This window comes from Athene cunicularia, assembly GCF_003259725.1.
Source record: "Athene cunicularia isolate RWA chromosome 2 unlocalized genomic scaffold, athCun1 chr2_part1, whole genome shotgun sequence".
Classification (NCBI taxonomy): Eukaryota; Metazoa; Chordata; class Aves; order Strigiformes; family Strigidae; genus Athene; species Athene cunicularia.
This window is the reverse complement of record NW_020799095.1, coordinates 84,720,909-84,729,820: the sequence shown is the minus strand read 5'-3', so window position 1 is coordinate 84,729,820 and position 8,912 is coordinate 84,720,909. Positions and strand designations below refer to the sequence as shown.

At 43.1% G+C, this 8,912-nt stretch overlaps 2 protein-coding genes across 2 annotated transcripts in view; both read right to left on the bottom strand.

Moving 5' to 3' along the window:
• Nucleotides 1–3,849: 3,849 nt before the first annotated feature.
• LOC113476304 (coiled-coil domain-containing protein 127-like) lies at nt 3,850–8,652 on the bottom strand. Its single transcript, XM_026841732.1, has 3 exons — nt 8,546–8,652; nt 8,050–8,178; nt 3,850–7,383 (listed from the first exon to the last, which is right to left on the bottom strand). Exons 1-3 carry the CDS (start codon nt 8,613–8,615, stop codon nt 6,713–6,715), a joined length of 870 nt encoding a protein of 289 aa, XP_026697533.1. The 5' UTR covers nt 8,616–8,652; the 3' UTR covers nt 3,850–6,712.
• A 172-nt stretch (nt 8,653–8,824) lies between these two features.
• Nucleotides 8,825–8,912, bottom strand: part of LOC113476079 (coiled-coil domain-containing protein 127-like) — a 1,137-nt gene continuing 1,049 nt past the window's right edge. The window contains exon 2 of the mRNA XM_026841403.1: nt 8,825–8,897. Coding sequence (XP_026697204.1) covers nt 8,825–8,897 — 73 coding nt within the window. The remainder of the gene's footprint in view (nt 8,898–8,912) is intronic.

The window sequence follows — 8,912 nt, the reverse complement described above, 5'->3', positions numbered from 1 at the left end:
TGTCAGTGTTAGGTTAATGGTTCGACTGGATGATCTTCAAGGTCTTTTCCAACCTAGTTGATTCTGTAATTCTGTGATTCAGCTGAGGATCTTGTTCTGATTGTTTATGTCAAGTTTAGAAGTGAGGTGTATCAGAAATACAAACCCGCAGGGGCAGTTATAAAGAGAAGAGTGAAGAGGCATTTTTCCAGCAGCTCAACAGCTTGGGCTGGGGTCAACCTGGAGCATGAGGCTGTTGGGGGTGCACGACAGTGAATGGCTGTCACGGCAGGACTCACAATCCCTCTGCACTTTTCAAACTCTTCCACAGACTCGTTTCCAGAGGCACCATTTACTTTCAGTTATTTGATTGTTGCCATTAGTATTACACACAGTTGCTAACAATTTCAGGGCTATTTTACCAGTAATATTTAATCTTTTTATTTTCTCCTATGGCTATCTATAATCTGTCTGCAGTCTTTTTGCACAACTCCATCCACAGTAATTTCTCTGAGAGTGGTACCTTGTGAGTAGGATTATATGCTATGACTGCGCTTGTCTCTTTGGAATAAAGCTTGCCACACAGGTCACTTGCTGGCCACCACCCTTAGTGCTGTTGTAAGGTAGGCTATCATGTGTATGAGCTGGGAGGTGTGATCATTTTTTAACAGCCCTTCTGATGTTAAGGTCCAGGTTGCTCCCTTCACCTCTTCATGGTTCGCCAAGTACATGAGTCTTGGCACTGTGTAGGTCTTCAAAATTGCAGCTTTCTATAAAGGTTTTGACAGAGTTTTTCCCATGTTAGAAAACCAAGAAGCAAGTTTCAATATTCAGATGTAGATGTCCCTATCCTGAGGTAAATTTTTCAACTCGGGGTATTTTTCAGTCTCCTGGAGCAATTGTGTTTGGCTTAGACTGAACACCTTCCAGTGGCTGCAGTCATTGGTCCTATAAGAGTCATGAGTGGGGTTGATGAAAAAGCCATGCCATTTCTCCCTCCGGGGTTTTTAGATCAGTGCAGACACAGAAAGGTTTCTACAGGGAGACAGTGTTTTGCATCCCCTCCCATGTGTTGCTTGGCAGGACCAAGTCATCAACAAAGGCCAAGGTAATAATCTGGTTTTGCAACATCATGGCATTTGCTCTGGTGGAATCCATAGCCATCTTTTTCTAGGTTGCAGAGTAATGAATAGATTTGGTGACATTGTATCCCCTTGTTTGACATCCACATTGATGGTAATAGGCTCAGCATGATCCTTTTTCAATTACAGATGAATGGTGGCACTTCTAGATAAAGTTTCATCTGACCATATGCTCAGATAGTTCTTTTTAGTTCAGAAGCAGAAAGTATGTTCATGTGTCACTGAGTAGCAGATCTTCACTGGTTACTTACCGCCTACAAGGGTTGTGGTTTTTCCTAGCATATTGAATGATGACCGGGAGTGATTGTACACTCAGAGAACCCAGGTTCAGCTATAAGGCCTCTTTGTCACCTGCTGGCCATTCATAGACCAAGCTTTTGTTACCTTAGTCAGAATCCATGGAAAAAGTGTTAAGATGATCAGATTGCGATAGGTGTCTCAGTTTTGCCACATAAGTTGATTTCAGTATCAAAATAGTTCCGTGTTCCTTGATACTATCCAGCAGACACATTGTCATCCATAAGTCAAAGTTCTGCCAACACCAGTCCCTTGGAAATATGTTTGTATGAGGTCTTCCAAATTTACTTGGCCTAGGTCAGATGTGGAGGTTTTACTTGTTTCTTTTATCTCCTTCAAAATGTATTTAGTGTTTGATAGCAGTTTAAAAGGCCAATTTGTCCACTCTCCAAGACTTTGAAAATTCTCTGTGCTGAGAAATATTTTCTTACTCTCCCTCCTGGACTTCACTGACTGAATATACTGTTGCACACAATCACAGATAGAACAGGTATTATTTTTATAAGGATATTTTGCATAGAGTAATGCTCACAGGGGCAATCAGATCTCTTGACCAAGATGGCTGCCTGGATGCTGGTGTTGCAAACATCCTTCAGTGGCGTCTTCAGCTAGGTGGACTGAGACTCCCTGAGCTGTTGTTCCAGTGAATTCTACGTGATCACTACAGTGTATGCATGATCAGCTCTTGATGATTATCCTAAAGTATATACAAAACACAACTTAATTATGAACAAAAGACAGCCCCACATGGTCATCCTTGCATAGGCAGGAACAATTTCCACTGGCTATATAAAATTATGAATGGTTTAGTCAGTTCCCCAACTGACAACAGGAACTGCTTGGGGAAATCCCTGGCTGTGCACTAGATCCATCACCCCATGTGGTTAAGCAGTTTATCTAAATATACAGACAGGGCCTATCACCTTACAGAGCAGAGCTCCAGCATATCAGCAGGGGCTCTCTGGGGAAACCTCTGGCGTGGCCTCAGCTGCTGGGAGAACTCCTGCAGCAATCAGTCGGTTGTTTTGTTGTGAAGTGGATGGCAGATCAGTTGATCTCGTTGCCAAGTTACCCTAAATTTCAGTGCTTCTTTGCAGATCCATCTGTTGTCTTGGCTATGTAGTGATTAGCTGGAAAGGTCCTGGACCAGGCAGTCAGTTAGTGACTAAGTGTCCTTGGCATGCACACAGGCAAAGCCTTCATATCCAGCTGCACCACAGCTGTAACTATAAACTTGCCTTTCAACCTTTTATCACAGCAATAACTTAAATTCCTTTGGTTTTGCCACAATACCTGAGCCATTGACCACTGTTTCTGCCTTGTATCCTCCACAAAGGAGCACTCCCTATTTTCTCATCCTCACATAGGGGTGCTCAAATTTAAAGAGCAAGAGGCAATAGGTGGCTTCCTAAGACCCTTCCCTTCAGAGGGGCTTGAACAGAGCTGTCACTTCCAGAGCACAGCATCCCTCTGAGTAAGACATGTTGTCATGTCAGGGGTCTTCTGGCAGCTATTTAGGCAAAAGCAGTGAGAGAAGGCCAGACCCTCTGGGCTGCTCCTCTTTACCTGTCCCCCTTCAGGAGCATTTTCTAAGGAAGATTTCCCTTTACCAGCACTCAGTCCAAGTTCTGTGAAGTCCAGAGTGCATTTTGTGCTTCTCTTTGTGCTGCATACACCCAGGACAGCAGCTGTACTGAACAACAGACAGACCAAAGAGAACGTGCTTTTTGCTTTTATCAAAAGCACAAGATGTCTCAGGGTGTTTCCTTACCTGCATCTAAATGTAGAAAGTCATATGATCACAGCTACCGCCCTGCAGACTGGGGACAACTTAGCTGTGATGATGACGGATGGGTAAATGTGAAGGATTGTGTCAAATACAAAGAGATTAAGGAACTTTTATGAAGTAAACATCGACTTTCAGAGTGTCTGAACACTGTCCTAGAGCAGCTGGATTGTAGCTCTTCACAGAGAGCAGGAAGATGAGAAAATCCACACAAGGAAACAAAAAGGAGCTGACGTGCCAGATGAGACATCTAAGGGATTCTGGAGGAAGGCAGAATACCCTACGTGACAGACAGAAGGAATTACTCCAGTCTTTCAGTGGGATGGTCATCTTTAATCACTCATCTTTAGTTAAAGCTTGTGCACTTATCTGTGTAACAATGCTGTTCTTTCCTAAGAATGAAAAAAACTTTCCAACATTCTCTTCTCAGTACCAAGACCAAAACTTTTCACACATCAATTTAAAAGTTGTCCAAATTGTGAAACCTTAAAATTGTGCATTTTGCTTGGAAAGTTGGAATAAAATAGAAAATTCCACTCCTCCCACCCCCCTTGCTCAAGTTACAAAACAGTGCAGAAATACGTAAGTTTTTATTACTTGCTGTTGGTTGTTTAACAGGTGAGTGACCATTTTCATAACAAATAAAAGTTCGTTAAATGTTTTGAAAACAAATTATTCTTGCATTCTACACATATATGGGCATTTCTGAACAAATAACCAATCCAGAATAATAGCTACTGGGCAAGATAAAACTCACAACAGAATTTTCAACATAACAACCCACAAAGGGGGAATGTTTCAAAAATACTAATGCACCAATAAACATGAGTATTGGTAGAAACTAACAGGCCAGCTGTTTCTAAACCGGTAACACACTTTTAAAAATCCTCCTCAAATAACTCTTCAGTCTTAATATACTGATCTGCAAAGTGTCTATGAACAATAGTTCAACCATTAGTTGTACAAATATTTGACACTTCTAAAAAAGTGAAATCGAGTATCAAACATTACATTGCATCCAACCCTGTACAATTGAGCATATGATGCTTCAACTTAACATATTTATACTGAAAAAACAATTTTACCCTCTTAAGTACATTTCCTTTAAACATTTTGAGTGATGTCAATGACAAACTAGAAAAAATGAAAAAGCATAAAATGTTTGATCTTTTAATACTGAGAGCTAATGAACACATACAAATTCAAGGCATGAATCTCAAATACAATGGCATTGATTCACTGGCTGCTATTTGTCAGCTGAGTTACTTAACCACCTGTACCATATGAACTGTGCCACAGGTGTGCAGTCAGACACTTTCCACATCCCAGAGGAATTATAGGCAGGGTAAATTATTCAAACTAATTTGTTCTACTGGGCAATTAGGGTATGCACATGCAGCCAGCTACAGCAGCTTGGCTCAGGCTGTCACAGAAGAGCAGTAACTCAATTGCATTCTCATCTCCCAACCTGCCTGTGCTTGGCATCCAAACTTTGACCTTTCCAGTGTTTGTGATGGTGGCTTTTTTTTTTTCAGGTCTGTCATCGACTATAACTTTATTAAAAAAAAAAAAAAAATCAGTACATAAGAGACTAATAAATCAATACAACAGTGTAATTAACATCACAAAGGTAAGCAAAATCACAACTGGAAAACTGAGTAGCTGGGAAATGTGTATTCTGTTTAAGAATTTTGTTTTGTGTTAGGTATTTTTGCTGAGTAAATGGATTAGGCTGCACACAGTACTTCAAAAGATTTATCTGCTGTCTTTAGTGTCCAGACAGAAATGAAACCAGGAGGAAATAACAAGAGAAAAACTCACATCTGCTGGAGTTCTCTGTTAAACTTGGATGGGCATTCACTTAGCTGGATTGCTTTCAAGCCATGCAGTAGCTGATTGCATACCTATTTGTCAAGTCTAGCCCTCAGTAAATAAAGAGCTGCTAATTAAAGAAATGACAACCTAACAACATTAATCAAAGTTAAGTAACAAAACCCAGATGTTAAAAACAAAAGGGTAACCACTGCCCCTTTGAGGTCTAAGGCTGGATTAGGAAGAAGAAAAAATGAGTTATTCTCCAAAATACATGGCACATTTGAAAAATAAGGTGGTTCCTACTGCTATAAGGACCCAAATAATACTCAAAGTTTTAAGGGACTTCAAGCATTGCAATGCACTGGGGTTTTGGTTGTTTGTTGTTTTTCTGGTGTTTTTTTTTTTTGTTTGTTTTTTGTTTTTTTTTAAATCTAATGTGCTTATTTGACTGTACTAACTAAATTAAAAAGCCCCCTTTCTTAAAATTTTGCAAAGCTTTTATATCTGTAGGCTTTCATGGTCAGGTGTATGTGAAGTGGTGAACCATAACCTCCACATTAAGTTGTGGAAAAGTATATTTCCATTCTGAGAGAACTGAGACAGTCAGAGAGAGAGGTAGTGGCTACCAATATAGGTTGCATTTAAGTTCCTATCTGCAAGTAACAAACAGGATCTGTCCAAGGAACAGAGGCAGGTGCAATGGCTGTAATCCATGGAGGTTCCCACAAGCTAACCAGGAAGCAGCCTGAGTGCTAGGATGCAAGGCAGCAGCACAGTGACATCTATAATGGAGGCACGCTGCTGGGTTACAACCTGGGTCAAAACCCCGACTGAGAAAAAACCATAAGTATTCTTAACCCATCCAGTCTGATGAGAATATAACTGAGTTATACTCTAGTATTTAAGCATGGATCCCTAGCTCCAGTGAGACTTTCACGAATTTATTTCTTTATGTATTATTTCAATTAGCATATTTCGGATGTTTCATTCATAAAGTATTATTTGTATACTAAGCTGGAAAACAATGTGAGGCTGATTAATTTGAAACATGATCATACTACTCCCCCCTTAGAATACTCACATTTATACACACACATTCACATGTATATATATTTATATAAAATGTACATACACATAGGATTATACATGTATACATATATATAAATGTATATACACGTATGATTGATGTGGCAAGCGGTTTCCTCAAACATTATCTGTTCCAAACATCTGCCTCAAAATCAGCCTTGCTTCAACAGACAAACAAAAATCAAATCAAATAAAATAAAAAAGCTAGCATTGAGACACCATGTAAAATATCCAGGATAAGGAGCACAATGTGCTACCCCACTTGGGGGAGACAAATCACTCTTCTCTGTTGACAGGAGTATGACCATCAACTAGGTAAAGTCGCTGCTTCTGATACCTATGGAAGCTGGCATACCTCTATACTACACTGCAGTCTGCAATACAAACACACTCACAGAGTTTAAGAGCATGCATAGCTCACTGGAGCATCTGTTGTTAGACAGTGAGAGGAAAGGCACCAACACTGCACACGTCCCATGCAAATACAAGTGCAATGAGAAGGAAAAGTGGAAACACAGTAGGAGCATTTAACAGCTTCAGACTACAACTGTGATTGTCCCTACTATGCACAGTCAATCACACGATATCCCATTACTTCCCCTGCTTATCATTTTCCTAACATGGCCTTTTCTGCCCTCTTGAACTTCTGTAGTTCAATAGCTAGTTCCCAATATCTCAGATACAGCCACATAAGTCTTCCATTTTGACTTTTGTTCCTGTTCAGCAGATTGCCACAGTAGTTATCATGTTTGAAAATATCTTTTAAGCCACTTTCCATTTGTAGAGCCATAGCAACAGGATCAGTTGCTGCTTTAACTAGCAGATTCTTCTCTATTTCTAGTCTCTGGCTTCTGGGTACCACAAGACTGCAGTAGATGTCCTGCCTTTCCTGAAGTCCCGCTTCAAATTCTTTTAGTAAAATACTGGCTCTCTTTTGCCACTCTTCTTCCTTTGCCAGACAACTCTGGTACAAGTTACCTGCTGCTCCTGAGTGCAAAAGGATTTGTTTTTCTCGCTCTAACTTCTCCTGTTCCTGTTCTAGGATCCTTCTTTCTTCTACCAGTTTGCGACTCTGGGACACGAGGGCCTGACGGTAACTCAGGGTTCTGTTCCGTTCCTTTTCCAGCTCCAACTCCAAATGAGCAACTGTGCGACGATTTTCTGTGATTACATCCCGGTATTTGGCTTCCAAGTCTTTCTGTAATGTTGAATGTTTTTTATAATATTCTTTCTTTTCTCTTTCTATTTCTTTTTGACATTCTCTGGTCCAGATCCAACCTATCATATATAAATGAGACTTCAGACATGAGTAAAACAGATATAACACTGATGAATATGATTAATTAACTATACCTCAAAGTTATTAAGTGGTAAAAAACTTTTCTTTCCTGTCCTCCCCAGGGATATTCACTTCTGTTCACATGTCCCACAAATGTATTTCTGTGGGTGTGTTTCACAGTAAGTCACTTTAAATGATCATGTTTCCTCTGAAGTGAAAGCTCCTCTTACTCTTTTATTGCTAATACATACACTTTTTGGATTAAAGAAGGGACATAAAGTCATGGAGAAACAATCTGGAGGTTTCCAATGCAGGGACTGCACTGAGAACTTTTCAGGTCCAGTAAATAAATATACACCAGCATCTCCTTGGGTTATTACCTTCAGGCTCTCTAGCACATTAGATGTCCACTCTTCTGAAATAACTTTGTAAACTGGTGCTTATTAAATATGGATTCAGTTCCATGTATGAAAAATGGCTATTGCCTTAATGCTATGACAGTGTTTACTGTTTATAACGTTATACACGAGCAGACCAGAGGGAAGCCCTAGGTGGGGCGTTACTTTACTGCTGTATGGCTGCAGAGAGTCCCCTGTGGCTGGGGGGTGGGACGCCTGGGCACCCACACACGCTAGCTCCTGCCCAGAGGCCTGGGCGCTACTTACGGAAGGCTGCCAAGCCCAGCATGGGGACCAGCAAGGCGTAGTTCCATCTGCTGCCTTCATCCCCGGGCTCTCGTTGGTTTGGCAGGATGTTCCAGTTGGGAGGGTCATTTAAATTATTCATGAAGGCACCTTAGATTTACAGGAGAGAAATAACAGCCTGAGCGGCAGGCAGGGGGCTTGGGCCGCTCCCCCCCAACCCGGACCTGCTAACCGCGGGACAGGTATTTCTGCCCGAGACCCTCAACCGCCGGCCCCACCACTCGGACGCGCTGTCGGCCGGTGGGAGGCTCCCCGGCCCCCTCCGTAACCGTCAGCCTGGGCGCGGCCGGGACTGCACCGCAGGCGGCCCCCTGGACCTCAGCACTGCCGTTGTTACCGCCCACCCCCTTCCCCGGCCCGGCGGCACACTAGCTAATGCTGCGACCAGCACCCCGAAAGCCTCCAGATTACAGGCCCAGGCCCCACCCCACCGCTCCGGAGCAAAGCGAGCACCTACCGGCCCGGGAGCGGCGGCGGAGCCTTGTGGCTGTCACCTGTGGGCCCCGCCCCCTCCCGGGCCGGCCCATTGGCCGACAGAAAGACGGGGAACGCCGCGGAGGACAAGAAGCGCTGCCGCTCCTCCGGCCCCGGCCCAGCCCGCTCAGGAAGGACCATGGGGGGAGACGAGGAGGTTTAGGGAAGCATCCCGCATGCGAGCACGCACACAGCTCGTGATTCCCCCCCTCTTCTCGCCACAATTGGTCTCTCCCACCGAGCCCTACGGGCAGCGGTGCCGTTAGCGGCCCCTCTCGCGCATGCGCCCTTGGTCGCTCCTCCGGGTCTGTGCGAAATGGCGGCGACCGTAGCGGCTTCGCGGAGCTTGG

What these genes read in the sequence shown, in the direction of transcription:
- LOC113476304 (XM_026841732.1), bottom strand. Translation starts at nt 8,615, where the DNA reads ATGGGCCGGCCCGGGAGGGGGCGGGGCCCACAGGTGACAGCCACAAGG. An exon ending in CCGCCGCCGCTCCCGGGCCG is followed by an intron (nt 8,179 to 8,545) that starts GTAGGTGCTCGC and finishes TGTAAATCTAAG; the next exon opens with GTGCCTTCATGAATAATTTA. An exon ending in GCTGGGCTTGGCAGCCTTCC is followed by an intron (nt 7,384 to 8,049) that starts GTAAGTAGCGCC and finishes TATATATGATAG; the next exon opens with GTTGGATCTGGACCAGAGAA.